This window comes from Silurus aristotelis (assembly GCF_946808225.1).
Source record: "Silurus aristotelis genome assembly, chromosome: 23".
NCBI lineage: Eukaryota > Metazoa > Chordata > Actinopteri > Siluriformes > Siluridae > Silurus > Silurus aristotelis.
In genome coordinates, this window is record NC_139596.1 from 10370265 (window position 1) to 10391556 (window position 21292).

General features: G+C 37.0%; 2 protein-coding genes across 3 annotated transcripts in view; one reads left to right on the forward strand and one right to left on the reverse strand.

Moving 5' to 3' along the window:
- Positions 1-3591: 3591 nt before the first annotated feature.
- Positions 3592-10624, forward strand: LOC310718664 (arrestin domain-containing protein 3-like). 2 transcript variants are annotated; one of them, XM_083527584.1, is made up of 7 exons: positions 3592-3940; positions 6177-6221; positions 7731-7791; positions 7880-8027; positions 8111-8207; positions 9599-9855; positions 10211-10624. In XM_083527584.1, exons 1-7 carry the CDS (start codon positions 3679-3681, stop codon positions 10334-10336), a joined length of 996 nt encoding a protein of 331 aa, XP_083383710.1. In that variant the 5' UTR covers positions 3592-3678; the 3' UTR covers positions 10337-10624. The 2 variants fall into 2 exon arrangements, with proteins under 2 accessions (XP_083383710.1, XP_083383709.1); XM_083527583.1 differs by lacking the exon at positions 3592-3940 and adding an exon at positions 4665-5172.
- Positions 10625-18559: 7935 nt separating this feature from the next.
- LOC310718746 (piggyBac transposable element-derived protein 4-like) overlaps positions 18560-21292 on the reverse strand; it is a 2996-nt gene continuing 263 nt past the window's right edge. The window contains exons 1-2 of the mRNA XM_083527731.1: positions 19635-21292; positions 18560-19541 (exon numbers count right to left, since the gene is read on the reverse strand). The exon at positions 19635-21292 is cut by the window's right edge and continues 263 nt beyond it. Of these exons, the coding sequence (XP_083383857.1) occupies positions 18985-19541; positions 19635-21000 (1923 nt within the window). The 5' untranslated portion in view covers positions 21001-21292 and the 3' untranslated portion in view covers positions 18560-18984. The remainder of the gene's footprint in view (positions 19542-19634) is intronic.

The following is a 21292-nucleotide window of genomic DNA, read 5'->3' on the forward strand; positions in this document are numbered from 1 at the left end:
TCTCAGTGCACCGGGGCTGAACCAGGGCTGCACCAGGGCATTTCCTTGGGGAAATGTGACCTTACAAATTCAGGTTCACGATCCAGAAATAATTATATGAATGTCAAGACAATGGGCAAATAAAATTATGCACTATGTATGCATGCTTTATAAATATATACATACAAATATGAATGCATTCAGATTACAACACATACATACATATACATACATATACAGATATACATAAAGGAAGCAACACACAATAGGTTTGGGTTTAGAGGGAATAATAATGGAAAATATTCAGTCACTTTCTTAGGATAACTATTTATACATAGAGCCTGATGTTACATGTTAATATATATGACCAAAATAGACAGACAGACAGACAGACAGACAGACAGACAGACAGACAGACAGACAGACAGATAGATAGATAGATAGATAGATAGATAGATAGATAGATAGATAGATAGATAGATAGATAGATAGATAGATAGAACTTTACTGTCATTAAAAAGTACAGGTAGACAGCAATGAAATTCAGTGTAGCATGTACCAGAGGTGCAAATAGTAGCATTTTGCAAATTGACAAGTGCAAATATATATGTTAATGTATGTACAGCGAATAAATACAAAGGCTCTGTGAAGCTGTTAAGCAAGTACACTATCTATCTATCTATCTATCTATCTATCTATCTATCTATCTATCTATCTATCTATCTATCTATCTATCTATCTATCTATCTATCTCTGCATATATATATTTGTATTTATACATGTTAATTGATATGACAAAGATAGATAGATAGATAGATAGATAGATAGATAGATAGATAGATAGATAGATAGATAGATAGATAGATAGATAGATAGATAGATAGATAGATAGATGTGTAAAACATAATCTTGGATATGCTTTGGATTTGCTATTAATTATACACAATTATAATTATCCAGTAATGATACAGAATGCACAGAATGGAGCAGAAGTGAATGATTACTGGCAGTAAAATCATTAGAGCATTAATAAGACATCAGTGTCCTAGCGGTGCGGTGCTCAGTAGGGTGATGCTACAGTAGTTGGACAAAAGCTGGCCCTGAAACTGCTGGTTCTGCATCCTGGTCCTAAACAGTTTGTGACTTGAATGTGAAGAGTCCCTGATGATGTTAAGCGCTCTGCAGAGACTGTGATGATACCTTCACTGTGATGAAGGGACTCGTGGCAGGTGGTTGGTTTCCAATGATGCGTTGGGCAGTTTTTAGCTACACTCTGCTGGGTTTTTCATTAATACACTGTGGAGCAGCTATACCACACCCCAATGGAGAAGGTTAGGATGACACCTAGTTCAGGTTGCACACACAAAATGATCATTGTTTCTATACATAGAGATGAGGTTTACACATCTTTGTAACAAACTGACTGTAAGCAATCATCATTAAGCCTACTCATAACAATGGGTAATGCCTCAGGCCAAGCTAGAGATAATCTTGAACAGGAGAAGTACTTTAGGGAATTAATTAAGTGAATGAGTGCCGAAGTCATTTCAAAATCACCCGAAGGCTTTTCCTGAAAAAAAAAAAAAAAAAAAAAGACATTGTATTTGAGTCACACATCCTCACTATCAGATAATAATGTATTAAGACTTTGGATGCTGTGAAGAACAGATAAACAGCAGTTGCATTTATTTCATTCAGTCTGTTTGAAAATAACAGTTGAAAGAAAACACTACAATTACTGTTTTATATAAATAAACATTCACAATATCACTAAACATACTTATGAATATTTGAATAACTTTTGATTTTTGAATATACTGGATAAGAAATATAGATTGCTATATTAAAGATAACATGTGGGACATTGTAGAAAATCTTCCCAGCAGCAGCAACAACAACAACAATAATAATTAAAAGGTTGATAGTCGAGTTTTTGAGAGAGTTTTTCAGTTTTCAAGGGGAAAAAAGTGCTAGCGGCCATTTTAAATCTTAAATCAATGATTTAGAAATATCATTCAGTGCACACTGCCATCGTGTGGTTTAGTCATGTAAAGTTGGTTTTCAGTAAATGAGATAAATATGAAAGCTATTAAAGGTGCCAGATACATGTTTCCTGTATACTATTAGATAAGATATATAACATCTTTTTTAAGTCAAATTTAAATATATTGTTTTCTTTCCAAACTCTTTCCCTTTAAGTCTATTTTCACTACTTTAAATTCTATAGCTTTATGTATCAGGCCAAAAAAAATATCTGGTTCTTATTAGGTCAATACAACATCAGATGAACAACAATGCATGACATATTACTCTGTGTCTTTATAACAAACATCAAGTCAAAATGGAGAATGACAACTTATAATTACATCGCTTGTAAAGTCTCTCACATCGTTGTGAAGATATTTTGGCTCGTTCTTCTTTACAAAGTTGCTTTGGTTCATAGAGGTTTGTGGGCATTTGTTTCTGCACAGCTTTCAGTCAGGTTGAGGTCTGGACTGTGACTGGGCCATTGCAACACCTTGTTCTTTTTCAGCCATTTTGTTGTAGATTTGCTGGTGTGCTTGGGAACATTGTCCTGCATGAACCAATTTCGCACAAGCTTTGTTAGAGAGAAGGCCTCACATTTAACTCTAGAACTGCGAGTTGCTCAGTTTCTGTGGCCACAAAACAACCCATCACCCATTCACCAAAGTGTTTAACAAAAATGTGGCGTTGTGCATTTTGGTCGAACATCTCCCCTTTGGTCTCGACTGTCCAAAGGACATTGCTTCAGAAGTCTTGTGGTTTGATACAACATTGCAAACCTAAGCAGTGCTTCCGTGTTCTTTTTAGAGAGAAGAGGATTCCTCCTGGCAACCTTTCCAACAAAATATACTTGTTCTCTTTTTTTAAATTGTACCGTCAACTTTCCAATTGAACATAATGTCTGAAGTGTCGAGTTTGTAAAATATGAAATATAACTTGTTTGCTATTTTTTACTGAGCATTGCACTGTCCTTTGGGGTGAATGTGTTCTTTCTTGAAAGTTTTTCACTTGTGAACAACCTTTCTCTGTGTAGAATAGGGATTTATTGAAAATTGCCTTATAACTCTTCACAGATTGATGGGCAGTGATAATTGCTGTGTTTCCTCCTTGGCATTGTGTTAACACACACATGAATACTCCAGACCAGCAAACTGCTAAAACGTCATTTTTTATAGATGTGATTAAACTTGCTATAAGGGCATTTAATAAGCAGAAACTGGCTGATACTTAGCCTCTTAAAGCCTATGGCAGAAGTAAAGGTGTACTTTGCTTTTTCTGATACATAAAATCATAAAATTAGAATAGATGGTGTACATTATTTTTTTATATTAAGAGGGTTTTCAGTGGATGTCTAAGTTAGTCACTGGCGTCATCCAACAAATTCTAGCAACTAGAGTCCTGTTCTCATTTCCTTACACCTGACTTCGCCCTCATCATTTGCCTAGAGAGGAAAGAGCAGGGCTCTAACAAAAAGCACTCGATTGTATATGTCATGAAGCACTACCAGGGTTGTAACAGCCATTTGCTTATTCCCTTGGTAGTGTGCAGGTACAGGTAGTAGGCAGCTATTTGGGCATCAGAAGCAGCTCTAAAATGTCAGTACACTTAAAAGACCAAAACACAAAAAAAGTGTAATCAGTGGAAGTTAAACACCTTACATGTGAACTGAAAACTATGGCATGTAAAGTAAAGAGTTTATCAGTGAGAGTAAATCCTGTAAATCTGAGCAACACATTTACTACTGGAGACTACATCACTGGACGTGTGACTTTAGAGGTGGTGAAGAAAACTCATATACAGAGTCTTTTGATTGATGTCAAAGGGGAAGCAAGTGTGCAGTGGACTGAAAGACAGACCATAAGGAACTATATCGTTTACAGCGCTAAAGAGGCATTATTTAAATCAGTTCATTACTTCATTGAAGAACAAATGAAAGGTAAAACATCACCTACTTTACAAATATGACTACCTATAATTCATTGTATTGGACAAGTGACCTGAAATATTTCGGACACTTTACAAAGAGATGTATTGTCTAGTACGGGACATTTTACTTATGGCTTGTAATGTCTAGTATTGGACACTTTATAACCTGTGATGTCTAGTATTGGAAACTTTATAACCTGTGATGTCTAGTATTGGAAACTTTATAACCTGTGATGTCTAGTATTGGAAACTTTATAACCTGTGATTTCTAGTATTGGACATCTGACAAATGACTTCTAATGTCAAGTATTGGGCATTTTACAACTGATCTATAATGACTAGTATTGAACACTATACAAATTACCTGTAATGTTTAGTATTACATCATGTCCATAGTATGTATGTATGTGTGTATGTATGTCTTGGTCATCTTGGTCTATATTTCTAATTCTGATGTACTATTATTAATGTAGAAAAAGATATATGAAAGGGGGGGGGGGCAGGCAGACAGACAGACAGACAGACAGACAGATTAGATAGACAGATCTCAGTATTTTGAAATATCCATGAAACGCAATTTTATATAAAATATAATTGAAACCCGTGTGTTTGTGGTCCATGATGAAGTCGAGTGAGGAATAACACAGAGGGAATTCCCAAGGCGTCACCGGAACTTACACCTGCATGAACACCTCACCTGGGGGTCTGCTCTAAAGAGCTGTTCAAGCCACATAGTTCCTATAGCAATGGCAGTCTGTATAATAGATGCATGCAAAATATATATTTCGTATAGCTCAGGTTGGGACACTGTCCCAAACCTCTGACGTGGACCTGTAACTCAAGTCTAGCTGGAATTCAAATCGGAAGTTACCTTTAGACGTCACTGTACTGTGTACAAAGTACACAGGTTTGGGGAAGTGCCTACAACGTGTTCTGCTTTACAATGACATATAAGCTGGACTCATATACTAAAAACTATGGCTTGTAGCGTAAAGAATTTCTCCGTGACATTCGACCCTGTAAATGAAAGTAACACGTTTACTAATGGAGACTACATCTGCGGAAAAGTGACTTTGGAGGTGAAGAAGGAAACTCGGGTCGAGCGCCTGTTCATTAAAGCTAAAGGGAAAGCGTCTGTCATGTGGGCGGAAAACTGCGGCAAGAACAACGTAGTCGTTTACCACGATAAAGAAACGTGCTTCAAGTCATTTCAGTACTTCATTCAAGGAGAGAAAAGTAAAGGTAAATCATCACCTGGAATCAAATGCATTCAGGCAGAAATGAAAAACCCTCTAGATAGTTGTTTTTCTTGAAACGCTTCCTGATGTTTCTCCCACGTGACCCTGTCCAAACGTCTTCATACATGGGGATGTAAACACTTTCAACAAAATGTCTTTCAGTGCGTGCTTTTATACCTGGGTTACATGTTTTTTGTTTTCGGATAGACTTTATAAATGCCTTTGATAGAAGAAAAGATCATTCCAAATGCTGGATCTGGAAGCTGTAGCAAAGTTCAAGTGGACACCAGTTAGATGCATAACATAATGTGTTAAAGTTCATCAAGAATGATTTTTTACAAAGCAATGACTCTCTGAAGAGATGTTATAGTGTTAATTTGCCCTGTGTATAAAAACTTTTGGGACACTGGAAGGTTACACCCTAATGGTCCACTCTTCCTGTTTACATTCCTCTCTTATCTAGCTTTCGTTATTGCAAAGTTCGTCTTACCAGCTGACCATTACAGTGTTCCCTATACAGTGCATTCTTAAAAAAATCACAAAATTTCTTATGTTACAACCTTTTTACAGAATGGATTAAATTCATAATTTTTCAAAAAAGTCTACAAACAATACCCCATAATTACAACGTGAAAAGTGTGTTTGAAATCTTCTGAGTTATTATCAGAGTTGTTGTTGATTTTTTTTTTTAATCCAACAACTGTGCAATTGTGAAAACTGAAATATTAACTCGAAGTTACACAATTTAAAGTCCCACAGGCACAGCTTGAGATAGTTAGACCACCATTTGAGACAGTACCAGATTTGTTTCTGACTATGACTCCTCAAAAGGAAAGTCTTTAATAATGTAATAAATAACTCCAAAGCATGCAAAAAAACATTGGTAACCTGCAATGAAATCACCTAAATCCAAGAGTAAAAAGACTGAAAATTCTCCAGTATCTGGAAAAGAGGTTATTACCATTCGTACACAAAATAAGTATTTTCATTTGATTTTTGTATTTGCAGGTGACGATGGATACTCACTGTTAACAAATGAGAATGGACAGTGTTGTAAGTTTAAAGAAAGTTTTAAATTATTGTTTTTTTTAATAGTTTTTTGATAATATTACTGCTACTATTTAATAGGGCTGCAACAACAAATCGATAAAATAGCTAATAATAAATGATAAAATCCGTTGAAGATAAATGATAAAATTCAACCAATGCTGTTATCGATCAGTTGGGCTGATGGCAAGATAACACAGCCACATGCGAAATTGTAGAGAGTACAGGGTCAACCGGCAGCAGGAAAAAGTGTGCGTCCCAAGTCATCCAAGGCATGTGAGCATTTTATATTAAACACAACAAAGAAAACTGTAACTTGCAAGTTATGCAAAGCTGAGCTTGTGTGGCATGAAAGTACCACAGTGATGCAGGAGCACATGAAAAGAAGGCACAGTGATGTCACGGATAAAGGCGAAATATTAGCATGGTAAGCAAAAACTGTATAATGCTCATCATGTAAAAATGGTATAGTTTAATTAAGTGCTATTATGTAAACTTATTTTATTGTGTAAACTGTTTGTTTAATAACTTCGAGACAGTCACACTGGATCTGTTCTGTCGTGACTCGCGAGCATCAGGTCGCATCACCTCGCTCATAACATAGTGATGGATTCAATTAAAACGGTGCAAAAGCTTAAAATAAAAGCAGCAAATAACAGCAGCAGTAACTCATTCTATTTTTAGTCACTGTTGCGGTTTGCAGCGAATTATTCATTTGTACACCAAAGTATATGTCCCCCCCCCTCCCCCCCCCCCGCCAAGCCTGTAGCTTGCTGTGTTTCTCCATTCAAATGCTTGTTTTCATTGTTTATTAAATTTATGCATATTTAATTGAATTATTATATTAAATTAATTAGATATTCTAGATGCTTATATCTTTACAACTGAACAAAATGTCTTTATTTTTGTAAACAAAAATTGTCAAAACAATGTTATATTATATTTTATATTGATTTTTTAAACATGGTTGTCAACTTGCCATCCGCAAAATACAATACAAATGACTTACACAAATTGCTTCACCTTGCAAACTTAAGTACTGTTTTTTTGTTGTTTTTGATTATTTGAAACAAAACAACCCAGCATGAGTTTGTTCAAAGGAGACATCTCGCATGCACTCCTCAACAAGCAGCCATTATAAGCTTTAAAATGTCCAAATTGAAGATATTATTCAATATTCAGAATTCAATATGTTGCTTTTGCATTTTTTTAAGTACACTTTTACACATAAATAAGGTTTTATATAGTTATAATAAGCAAAACATTTAATTAAAATATATGTTTATCAGATGAATTGATTAATTGAAAAAATAATCATCTGAGTAATAGATTATCAAAATAATCGTTGGTTGCAGCCCTGCTATTCAACACTACAACTACTACTAATAATAACAATAATAATTGTTATAATTATTATTTTAATTAGTAGTAGTAGTAGTAGTTCTTGTTGTAGTAGTTGTATATTATTGCATTTTGCACAAAGAAAGTAAATTATATTGAAATATCTCTTTTCAGACTCGAGAATTGTTGAACCTGGAATACATGTTTACCCATTCACCTTTCAGCTTCCTTATCAGTGAGAATTACTCTAATATATTTTATGTTTTATAGTCATTCACTCAGACCTTTTTTTTAACCGTTCTGCTTGTGTGGCATTTTCCCAGAGACATGCCTGTATCCTTCAAAGGCTACCATGGAGCTGTGAAATACTTTTTAGAGGCCAAATTGTGCAGATCAATGTTAATGACAAAAAAAGCCAAAGTATATTTCAACTATGTTCCTCAGGGAGATCTGACGATCCCACACTTGATGGTAGGAACCTGATTACGAGCTACAAACCAGCAAAAAAATAGTCTGTGTGTTGCTTGTTAAGCTTACTAAACATTCTTATTTAGACACCTCAACACGGGCATAAAGAGAAGAAGATGAAAATCTTGACATCAGGAAACGTGACCATGGATGTTCATTTAGAGAAGATGGGTTTCTTTATAGGTAATACCTCATGAATATTTTAAGGTTATTACTTTACAGTGTCAATCGACACCATATGGTTTAGAATCTTAGGTAGTATGATATGATTTTTCAACAAGTTAATTTTACAGAATGAATTTCTACCATAATTTAAGAACAATATCTTACCTCACAGCATCTTATTTCCAGTTTATTTTACACTAGTAGCTTCCTGAACTAAACTTTCACACATTTTTAACACTTGCCAGCCAAGCAGCTGTTCCCGACACTGAACACTTTGACTTTTAACACATATGTCCACATCTTTAAAAATGTCCATTTATTCACCATTATCACTAGTTTAGTTTTGGTTTCGTGTCTTATGTCCATGTTTAAGTTTTTCCAAAAGCTTAAGCAATTTCTGCAGTAAACCAGATGTTAGTATTCCACTCAGAGGTACTATCTACCTGTTTGTTTACAAATATATTAGATTCCATGCTACCACTGAGACCGTAGCGAATGTAAGCAAGTGGGCTAATTTGCCATAAAGAGAGCTCACCATCTATGTCCAAACAGTAATGAACACCTGGACTGGTTTCTCTTAAATGTTGTATTTGATGTGCACCATATTTGGGCCAGATATTAAAAAAATGTTTTGCCGCAGAGCTTTAAAAACAAGTAGGTTCTGTTGTTGGGCCGTCATTCATCGGGTCAGCTCAGTAGATCCAGATCAGATAGAGTACTACTAGGGCTATAATCAAGACCCCGATTTTCAAATCCAAGATCAAGACTATCCCAACTTTAAGTTTTAAGGTGGTTATGGCCAAGTCAAGATTATGTCGAACAGAGATCAAGTCCAAATGTAAACAACACTGAAAACAATAAAACCATTTTTGAGGCCAAACTTTTACGTCATATCTGTGGCTTTTCCTGATAATTTGATGTTTTCTAGAAGAAAGAATTATTTCTTGACAAATTTATAAAAATTTAAAAAAAGGCAAGTCTAAATAAATATTTTTACAAATTTAAAAAGGACCAAAACTAATTTGGTAAAACAAGTTCCCAACACACAGGATCAATTATAAAAGCCAATAAATCCTATAAATGTCTCAAGACTCTAGGACTCTATTTCTAAGGCTCTTCATGCAACGTTTGCCCTTAAATCACTGTATTGCTTATCTGTTTTCTTGGAAAACACCAGTGATATTGATTGTCTCTGTTGTTATACTGAGGACATGCTTTCCTGTGTGAATTCTTTCCTGCTTATTTAAACTCTGCAATAATACTGACTTAAATTAAATCAGTTTGAGGTTTTGGTTTGCTTATTGTTTTATTAATTCAGATATGACTACATCGTTATTAAACATACAATTCCCTTTCTCTGTCCTTTATTTGTAATTAGCGCAACTTCTTTTTTTTTTTTCCAATTACAGATGAGCAAATGAAGGTGAAGATAGACGTCGGAAACAATTCCTCTCGTACGGTCACACCTAAGTTCCTCTTGTACCAGAAGCAGAGCTTCTTTGCCGGAAAGAAAAGATCAATACGCACTAAAGAGATCCTGAAAGAGTTAGGCGATCCCATTGAGCCATCAACCGAGCAGTGTGTGACCAAGATGCTGAACATTCCAGCAGATACCAGTATTTCTATCCTCAACTGCAAGGTACTCAAAGTGGAGTACAGGCTTAAGGTGGGCTATCCATAGAATCACAAATGTAAATTATTCAGTGGTGTTTTAAATAAAAAATTTATATTTAGCTATATATATATATATATATATATATATATATATATATATATATATATATATATATATATATATATATATAAATAAATAGCTTTCTTTTTCTTTTTTTAGTATTAATTTTCTTTGTCATTGGAAACATGGCTATAATTAAGTTACACTGTCCTCATATTCTGCAACTGATTTATTGGTCTATTTATTAGTTTATGAATACATACACTGAAGTCATCAAAGTTTCTTTATACAGTCAAACTCTTTTCAAGTATCACTCATTGCAATCAATCAATGTTTTCTCTTGCAGGTCTATCTGGATATAAAATTTACTTCTGATCCAGAAATTAAACTGCCTGTGGTGATTCTCCCTGTTTCTATGAAACACAGAGATGTCCCAAAACCAGATATGGGCGTTGGATTCGAGCCGACTTAAACTGGCGGTACTGTAGCTCAGTGGTTATGGCACTACTGCTGCAAATAAAACTTCACTAAATATTTATTTAAATATTTCTTTTCTTTTGATTTTACTTTAATCTTTTATTTTACTTTGAGCAATTGCAACCCAAGGGATCAATAAACTATTCTGATTCTGATTGATTAAGTGAGAAAGATTCTTCTCTGTATCTTCCTGGGATTGTTAAGCAGGGTCTTATAGCCAAATTTCCAATAGGCAAAAAGTTACTTTAGGATACTAAAGTAATAAAGGCTGAAGTTATAAAAAGATTTTCATATCAGCCGTTATTGTTGTGGAATTATTATTTACAGAATAAAAAAAACAGTAATGTAGGACTACCAAAATTGTATAAAAAAAAATACTGTGAATGGACATTTTATTTTTTATTTTTATGATTTTAATGGTTATTGTAAAATTATTATATTATTCAACTATTTTAACAATATAATAGTGTTATTAATTATAATAGTGATTACAATTAATAAACACTCCTGCTTTTAAATATGGGCCTCTACATGTTTTATAAATACTATTGCAACACATATTTATTCTTGAAACTCACAATGCTTTGTGAGAAGTTCCACACAAGTCATGTCAGTTCAGACACTTTGCATCAGCATTGGTCCCTGAAGTAATCTCCTCCACACTTAAGAGCTGAAAACAGCAGGGTATATACGATAATAAATTAGCAACAGTTAAAGGCTGTATATGTTTATTGGTTTTAGAAGGGTATGAAATAGCTAAGTGATCTAAACATTTGGCAACATAGGTCATGGAATTCCCATCCACTTTTTAGTGTCATGGTTTCTCTATTAGTTTTTCTGTTGGTACTTTACAGTTGGTTAAACTTTAGGGTTTGGTTTCCAGACCTCTGCTTGTCAAATAAACTTACCTCAGTGCTGTGTTCTACAAGAGTTCATCCCTTAGGCCCCTTTTCTCATCAGGCCTGAAACAAGAAACACCAGACAGGTACCACATAATATATCATGCTGAAACAGAAGAGGGTTAGGGTTCTTAATACTAAATGATGGTAACAAGATTTGTGATTGGTGTTTTTTTCTTTAGATTTTTGGATAGTATAGTGTATAACTCATTTGCACTTCTTTTTTTTTTTCATACATTTATATTACTTCTTGTATTTTAAAGATCGACATTTTTTGGATCATAAGTTTAAATATTTTAACTATAAGAATCAAAATGTTATATTATTAATATATGCAATACATAGTTTATAACAGATACATTTTGTCTCTTAAAAATACTTATTGTTTTACAAAGAGCTAATGTTACATCCTAATATATTTGAAAACAGGCACATCGTTCTTTTACGTGTGTACCAAAGCATATTCAAGTTACAGTACATAACCGTATATAAAGTTATGAATACGGGCTTAAAGTGCACGCTCTCAGCTTTTATTTGCATTTGGAAGCTATTCAAAGGAGCTTCTCATACAAATATAACTGGCCATAATTAGGCTATAAAAACATAAACTCACTAGAGAGATAGCAGGAACAGTAGTTGTGGCCAAATCGACAGTTTGGAATATTCGGAGAAAAATAAATGCACTGGTCAACTCTAACATAAAAAGGCCAAAATGTCCATTGAAAGGCAGCATAGGTGGATAATCACAGGATCCTCTCCATGGTCAAGTAAACCCCTTCACACATCCCACTAAGTGAAGAACACTCAGCAGGAGGTAGGAATGCCATTGTCCAGGTACACAATCAAGATAATTTTTATAAGAGCAAATACAAAAAGTTTTACCACAAGATGTAAACCATTCCTAAGCTTCAAAAATAAAAAGGCCAGATTAGACTTTTTTCTAAAAAAAATCAGTCAGTACCAGAATGACAGGAAGGAGACAATATGGAGATGGCTTGGAACAGCTCATGATCCAAAGCATGCAACATCATCAATACAGTGAAGGCTGTGTGATGGTATGGGCATGCATGACCTGCACTGGCACTGATGGTTATTAATGATGTGACAGGAAACAAAAGCATTCAGAAGTGTATACACATATACTGCTTGGCCAAATTCAGCCAATTCAAGTTGACCGGATGGCATTCCACAGTGCACATGGACAATAACAGGGAATTTGGAACGTAAAGAAGTAGAATATACTTCAATGGTCAATCACCTGATCTCAACCTTATCAAGCATGATTTTCTCTTGCTGAAGTCAAAGTAAAGGCAGAAAGGCTTGAAGACAGTTGCAGTAAAGGCCTGGCAAAGCATCAAAAAGAAGAAAACCCATTCTTTGGTGATGTCTATGGATTCCATACTTCAGGCAATCATTGCTTATTGAGGATTCACAACAAAATATAAAAAATAAACATGTATTTTGATTATTCTACAAATATTTATTCGTAGAATTGAGCCTCTGAATAGGGGGACTGCAAAAATTGCTGCAATTCCTAAACCTTTGAGTTGCCCTGTGAATAAAAGCTGAAAGACTAGACTTCAATTTAAGTTTCATTTTCATTCTTTCAGGTGGCATAAAGAGCAAAAAAACATCTTGAACACAATAATGATTCAAATGGGTCCTCTTTAAATGCTATACTATTAGTAGTGCATTCACCATTTCAACTTCTCCCACTATTAAACTGTAATACCTGTGAATAAATGATTAGAATAGAAAGTTCAGATCTAATTCCTACATATTTTACCTACACCAACACTTAATCCTACACTTAATGAAGTGTGTTTATACAGTGAGGAAAATAAGTATTTGAACACCCTGCTATTTTGCAAGTTCTCCCACTTAGAAATCATGAAGGGGTCTGAAATTGTCATCGTAGGTGCATGTCCACTGTGAGAGACATAATCTAAAAAAAAAATCCAGAAATCACAATGTATGATTTTTTTAACTATTTATTTGTATGATACAGCTGCAAATAAGTATTTGAACACCTGAGAAAGTCAATGTTAATATTTGGTACAGTAGCCTTTGTTTGTAATTACAGAGGTCAAACGTTTCCTGTAGTTTTTCACCAGGTTTGCACACACTGCAGGAGGGATTTTGGCCGACTCCTCCACACAGATCTTCTCTAGATCAGTCAGGTTTCTGGCCTGTCGCTGAGAAACACGGCGTTTGAGCTCCCTCCAAAGATTCTCTATTGGGTTTAGGTCTGGAGACTGGCTAGGCCACGCCAGAACCTTGATATGCTTCTTACAGAGCCACTCCTTGGTTGTGTGCTTCGGGTCATTGTCATGTTGGAAGACCCAGCCTCGACCCATCTTCAATGCTCTAACTAAGGGAAGGAGGTTGTTCCCCAAAATCTCGCAATACATGGCCCCGGTCATCCTCTCCTTAATACAGTGCAGTCGCCCTGTCCCATGTGCAGAAAAACACCCCCAAAGCATGATGCTACCACCCCCATGCTTCACAGTAGGGATGGTGTTCTTGGGATGGTACTCATCATTCTTCTTCCTCCAAACACGTTTAGTGGAATTATGACCCAAAAGTTGTATTTTGGTCTCATCTGACCACATGACTTTCTCCCATGACTCCTCTGTATCATCCAAATGGTCATTAGCAAACTTAAGACGTGCCTGGACATGTGCTGGTTTAAGCAGGGGAACCTTCGGTGCCATGCATGATTTCAAACCATGACGTCTGAGTGTATTACCAACAGTAACCTTGGAAATGGTGGTCCCAGCTCTTTTCAGGTCATTGACCAGCTCCTCCCGTGTAGTTCTGGGCTGATTTCTCACCTTCCTTAGGATCATTGAGACCCCACGAGGTGAGATCTTGCATGGAGCCCCAGTCCGAGGGAGATTGACAGTCATGTTTAGCTTCTTCCATTTTCTAATGATTGCTCCAACAGTGGACCTTTTTTCACCAAGCTGCTTGCCAATTTCCCCGTAGCCCTTTCCAGCCTTGTGGAGGTGTACAATTTTGTCTCTAGTGTCTTTGGACAGCTCTTTGGTCTTGGCCATGTTAGTAGTTAGATTCTTACTGATTGTATGGGGTGGACAGGTGTCTTTATGCAGCTAACGACCTCAAACAGGTGCATCTAATTTAGGATATTAAATGTAGTGGAGGTGGATATTTTAAAGGCAGACTAACAGGTCTTTGAGGGTCAGAATTCTAGCTGATAGACAGGTGTTCAAATACTTATTTGCAGCTGTATCATACAAATAAATAGTTTAAAAATCATACATTGTGATTTCTGGATTTTATTTTTTTAGATTATGTCTCTCACAGTGGACATGCACCTATGATGACAATTTCAGACCCCTCCATGATTTCTAAGTGGGAGAACTTGCAAAATAGCAGGGTGTTCAAATACTTATTTCCCTCACTGTATCTGCTTGTGAAGTAAGGCCAAGATTTACTTGTTCAGGAAAGCCTTCCTCTTTGTACATGTAACCTGTTTGTAAACCTCAGAATGTCGCACTTGTTTTGTACAGCCCTTCTCTGTCATTATTATTATTATTATTATTATTAATTATTATTATTATTATTATTATTATTGTTATTATTATTTATATTATCATAATTTTATATTTTAGGCTACATTTTAAATACATATGCTCCTGGCTATTTTTTTAACAACTCATTCAAGGATACAGATGCAAATTATAAAAAGATAAACCTTTTTCTTTTCATGATTTATAAGTTTCCCTGAAGGTTTTACATAAGCATGTGTACAGGGGGAGAAAAGTGTGTTTACCTCCTCTTAATTTAGGATTGTGGCATTTAGATTCTAGAGGGCTAAAAAAAATGTGGTTTTAGTCCCTTGAAGACCTTCATTTAGTAGAGTTAAATTCAGCGGTTCAACAGGATTTGCAGTAATGCTACAAATACTACTGCTCAAAACATTTAAACTTATCTTGGTCAATGTCATGGAGGATCCCAGGATCGTCAGGAATGCTGCGCACAAGTGAAACACATTCGCAGCAAATAAGATATTCCTATTCCAGTACTGCTTCAGCGCTTTAATATTGAGCAAAGATTCAGAATGTCTTCCTGTTTCTATACAGGAGAAGGACTGAAGGAAAGTACAGATGTTCTGATTAGTGCTTAGAAAAAAATCATACCTGAGTTCTCTGGTATCAGTAGCAGAAATGTGTCCACAGAAAAATAACTCTTGAGAGGAGGGTGACTGCACTGAGTCAGTCAGCCTCAGCAGTGTGTGTACAAGATATTCAATATTTCAACAGATGTGATTCTATCCTTCAATGTTTAAATCTTAAATTGTGGTACAGATTTTAAATGGACTATAGTGCTTATTATCATTTATAGTTACTAGACATCATTGGATGGCTCATTTTGACATACTTTTGCTACTAGGACTCAAGATTTAAGATCAAGATCAGGAATATGGGTCAATCTTTTTTCATGATTCTACTGAAAAATGAATGCAAAACAGTGAAAGGCTTAATTTTAAGTGATCATTTATATATTTAGGGACAACAATGTGGCACAACTGATCCTGAACTAAAACAGAAGGTTGCTGTGTGCACCTCGCACAAACATGCTGGCGACTGAAGATGATGAAATCAGATGATGAAATCAGAGATAGGTTCTCTGGGTTCTCAAACAAAGAATGGGTTAAAGGATTCCTAACAAGGACTGGGAAACTTTTCTAACAGCTTCACTGTTTCCATAAATGTAATGAGTACAGGTTTAATTTCATTATTAGTAGAATTTTAATGTACAATACATTGTAAAGTCAACATGACTTGTGCAGCAATAGGTCATTGTTTTGATTGTTCGCATTAACACATTGCCATCTAGTGGCTGATCCAGGCTTTAACAACATTCACAACAGAAGACATTCAAGGCTACAGATCAGGATGAGTGTAAAATATCGAATGAATGAATTAATAAATGAATGAAATATTGAATTTAAAAAATGATTGGATAATGCATGAATGATGGCATTGATAAATGATTGAATGAAGGATTGATTGAAAAGAATGATAATCGCATGATTAAATGAATCATTTAACAAATGATGGAATGAATGACTTATTGAATAAATAAATGATTAAATGACTATACAAACGAATGAACGAAAGATTGAATTTGCTTTGTAATCTAGAGATGATCAGTTGTGTCTGTTACCCATTTTTATTATAATAATAACACTTTTAACATTTTAAACAGCCATATGAGTTTCAGGGGGGAAACCGACTAAACCAGATTAAAGTGCATTATAAGAAAATATAAATGTATAAAAAAAATTCATGCTTTGCCAGAACCAGGTGTTATCTTCTCCTCACACAAAACACTGCCTGATTTAGGAACTGCACCGCGTGTGCGCGCGCGTTCGTGTGTGTCCTCGTGTCTCGTCCCACTACACATGTTACCCGTGACAACAGCGCGAGCCTCCTGGCTACTCTCTGTCTAATCTCTGATTGGAGTTGCCATGGTGAATCCTCGAGGGACTTACAAGACCACGCCTCCTACCCAAACCGAGAGGCGGGACTTTCAGAGCACACTACAACCACATGGGGATAGAGAGAGAGAGAGAGAGAGAGAGAGAGAGAGAGAGAGAGAGAGAGAGAGAGAGAGAGAGAGAGAGAGAGGAAAAAGAGAAAAGAAACAGTGATATTGTTGTATACAAACTTCTTATTGGTTGTATAATGTTTTATTATTTTACCTTGTTTTATGTGTCTTAACTGTATGTAAGGTGCCCATAAATAAAATGTTTAATTATTATTATAATTATTCTTCTTATTAACACTTTAAATGCCTAAGAAAGAACAAAAAAGGATATTCCATTGTGACAACAATTGATTTACACACACATTATATATATATATATATATATATATATATATATATATATATATATATATATATATATATATATAAACACGTTAATTAATTTAAATGGCAATAGTTATATTAACACGTTAAGGCAGCGTACGTTTCTGTTTGGCCATTTTTTAAAAATATAAAATTCGTTGAAATGAAAACCTTAAACGCAACACACATTTATTCACGTCCTCCTTTCTTAATTCGTATATTTAAAAAAAATAAACTCCATAAAAATTTTTTTTTAGCATTAAACATTTGTTTTATTGATGCGCCGTCTCAAATCCAGCACCAAAATCCGCCACGATGCACACATCCGGCAATTAAAACCGTCCGTGTGTAAAAACATTTACCGAAATATTTTGTCTTCATGCTCCATGTTGAGTTTGGTTTCATTAATAAACATACATTTGCATAAAGCATCCATAATTGTCCATGCCCATGTTGATTAGAGTATTAAAAAGTTAAAAAATATTATTTTAGGGAACATTTAAAACATAAAAATGTGCGATTAAGTTGAGACTAATCGCGAGTCAACTCATGACAATCGTGTGACTAAATATTTTATATGCATATAGGTATAGGAGATGTACATATATAGTATGTGTGTGTGTCAAAGGAATTTTGTAATTGTAATGTACAATTAAGAGATTAGATAGATAGATAGATAGATTGTAGATGATAGATAGATAGATAGATAGATAGATAGATAGATAGATAGATAGATAGATAGATAGATAGATAGATAGATAGATAGATTGTAGATGATAGATAGATAGATAGATAGATAGATAGATAGATAGATAGATAGATAGATATAGATAGATTGTAGATGATAGATAGATAGATAGATAGATAGATAGATAGATAGATAGATAGATAGATAGATAGATAGATAGATAGATCATTATTATTAATTATTAGTCTTCAGAACTAATACTTTCTGATATTAATAAAAATACTTTTATTATTTCTGATGCTTGTCTGTTCTTCCATTACCACACAGCGCACACACTGACTTAAAAAGGTAGTTTAGTTAAATGCAGTATTCACATGAGACACAATCACAATAAACTGGAGGTGTTTGTTGAAAGCTCTCTTTCGTGGAGAAGCAGCTCTTTGCTTAAAAGTGGCCCATTGAAAGACTCTGTACTCATATTCAGGCTCTTGCTGCCAGGGCACAGATGGTCTTGCTATCGTGGCTGGAGTGCCTTTAAAAACTGCTACAATCTGTTCCTTCACGGAGACTACAGAGCCATTTTCTGCCTTGCCACTGCTACAAGCTGTGTTCCCTTGACAATTTGTAATGTACGAGTTTCATGAAAGTGATCCCAAGGCAGTTCTACAGCACGACACTTACTGCGTCCCTTATAAAAGGATTTCACGTCAGAATTTTACATATAATAAAAGTGACTAAAAATAAGTGCATGTTGTATTCTTAGAGTATTTATTTTGGAAAAGTGTAAGAACTCACAGAAAAATTGTAACTGCTATTGTTAATGTAGGAGACCAAAGGTTTTTCTATTCAGTTTCTATTTCTCAATAAAATGCATTTTAATTAATGGTTATAAAAAGTGAGACACAGCCACTGTTGGCAATGTGAAAGGCAGTTAGACAAAACATTCTATACTAATGCAAATGTATAATTGCTGATTTTCTGGTAAATGCGTGCATCTCTACAACTATGACACTAAAACTAATCATTAAATCAGACTACAAACATGATTACAGTACTTGTAACAATTGCCTTTGTATAACAAATTCCTCAGTATTCATTGTCACATATCCAAATGAGAATGCAAACATCAACATAAACAATACAAATCTAATAAAAAAAAAAAAAAAGAAGGAAGGCTTATTTGTGGAATTCACTAAAGCACCCCCCTCTACACAGGTGCACGTTGCAGATCTTGCAGCCAAACACACTCTCGTGCCGCAAGCCTTTGTTGGTGCAGTTCCGGCAGCGGCGTGAGCGCTCCGACATGCGCTCCAGCCTGTGTCCGTACTCAAGGGGTGAGTCAGCATGGCGTTTCCGGGCAGCCCGCTCCATGCCCCGGGCACCTTGGTAGTCCCCAATAAGCTGCTGTGCCAGGCGTACACGGAAATGTCGCTGTGTAAATTCTTTTCCATTAAAGCCGGCTGGTGGAGAACCGCTGCGACTCTCACGCAGAATAATATAAGCATTAACAATGCACAAGTTGACGTAAAACCATAGAAAATAGCGCCACCATTTCTTGCACGGTCGTCCTACCTGATAGCACTCCCTCAGCTGGTCACACAAGTCTACACCACGCATGTTCTCCTGATACAACAGCAGCGGGAGCGGCCGAGCGATCCCATAGCTCGAAAGGCTGCTGCAGTCTCCATCGCTGCCTTCTCCATCACGCTTGCCAGGCCCAATGCCCACAATACCTGGTGCAGAGTTGGATGACAGACAGCTGACCACCTTGGCATCCCGAGTGACAGTAGCCACTAGATTACCACGCTGGCACTGGTAGAACTCACCTGGAGCTAGCTTGCCTACGTTGCGGGGTTTAAGGGCATCAGGGTAGCCATGACGATTTGGGTTGGTTGGCCCACAGGCATACAGGCCATCCTGCAGGAGCCGCTGGAGCAGTGGCAGAGATGTGAAAAAGCTGTCCATAAAAAGGTGATGATAGCGTCCCTCTAGCCCTCTTACCAGCGAGGTAACCACTCGGTGACCCACTGTACTCATGGTCGCATCGTCACTCGGCTTACCCACGTAAAGCCGCGCACGGTGGCAGTAGCCTGAGCGGGAGTCACAAAGCATCCACACCCTAAGGCCTTTCCGTAAAGGCTTAGAGGGCATGTACTGTGATGGGGAAAAACGCCCTTTAGGGGCAATGGCACACTCATCTATAGTCAAACACCGATTTGGTAAGTAAGCTTCCCACATTGTGCTTCCCACTATATCCAGCATTGGTCGGATTTTGTACAGGCCATCATATCCCAGCTCACCTTTGGATGGTTCAGATAAGCGGTCACACAGATGCAGGTTCTGGTTCAGCTTCTCGAAGCGTCTGGCGGTCATGGTTTTCTTAAAGCCTGCATTGCCTATGAAAATATCACTTGCCCAGTACATGCCATAATCTGGAAGCTGATTGATGCCCATCAGAACATTGAGGCCCACGTACGCTCTCATCTCTCTTACATCAGTGGGGTGCCAGTGGGCGTCTGACCGACCGCTCCTCCTCTGTCGATAGAGGGCGTAGTTATTTGTTTGTTCCACCATGTGTTCAAACAATGAATCTGGGAAGAGCAACCGGAAATAGTCCAAAGTGTCAGCATCATCCCCTAGCGAGTGCTGAGGGCCACTGACAGCGGTAAATGGCTCAATCGAGATGACCTGGTCGGGCTCACCCCAGAAATCCGGAGAACCGCAGTCATCGTCTAAAAGATCATACGAGCCGAACAGGTCCGGGCGCTCCTCCTCCTCTAAGTCGGAAAAATCGATATCGGAATCGGTTGACGCGGTCTCAGAGCAGTTGTTGGAGTTTGCATAATAGGACTCATCTTCGTACTCGTCGTGCTTGATCCCGTTTCCCGTCACCAAAATAATGTTACAGCCGCCTCCTTCCGCTACATAGTCGACTGAGTCCGCGGCGTCTTCAGCCTCCTCCTCCTCCGCCGCCGCCACCGCAGCTGTTGTGTGCTTCAGCCCGGACTCCCCCTCTTCTTCCTCCGGTTCTTCCTCCTCGTCCGACTCGGGCTCTCTGAAAGGCAACTCAAACCACTTTACGTCAACGGGTAGATTCCCCGGGCACTCTTCGCCGTCGGAGGCCGCGCTCGCTTCGGTGTCCGCGCTAGTTTCCAAAATCGTAAAAAGCTCGCCTCTTTTCCGCGCCGCCATGACGGGGTATCGGGCTGCCCCTGCATGAGTCCTTTATTGGTTTCCGCGCCGTAAATAGTCTCCGAAGCGGACCGTGAAGGCGAAATCGGCCCAAATGCCGTCGCCGGGAGACTCATGGGTCTCGGGATGATGGCGTTTTTTGCGGTTCTAGACTCATGGTTTCCGCTCGCGCGGCTTCGGTACGCGTCGGTAGCGCAGTGTGGCCGCAGACGTCAGAAGCTGCTTGCATGTCCTGCTTTGTAAGGGCGTTTTGCGACTGCAGCTGCTGGGGTTGCCAGTTCCTAGCGCTCAC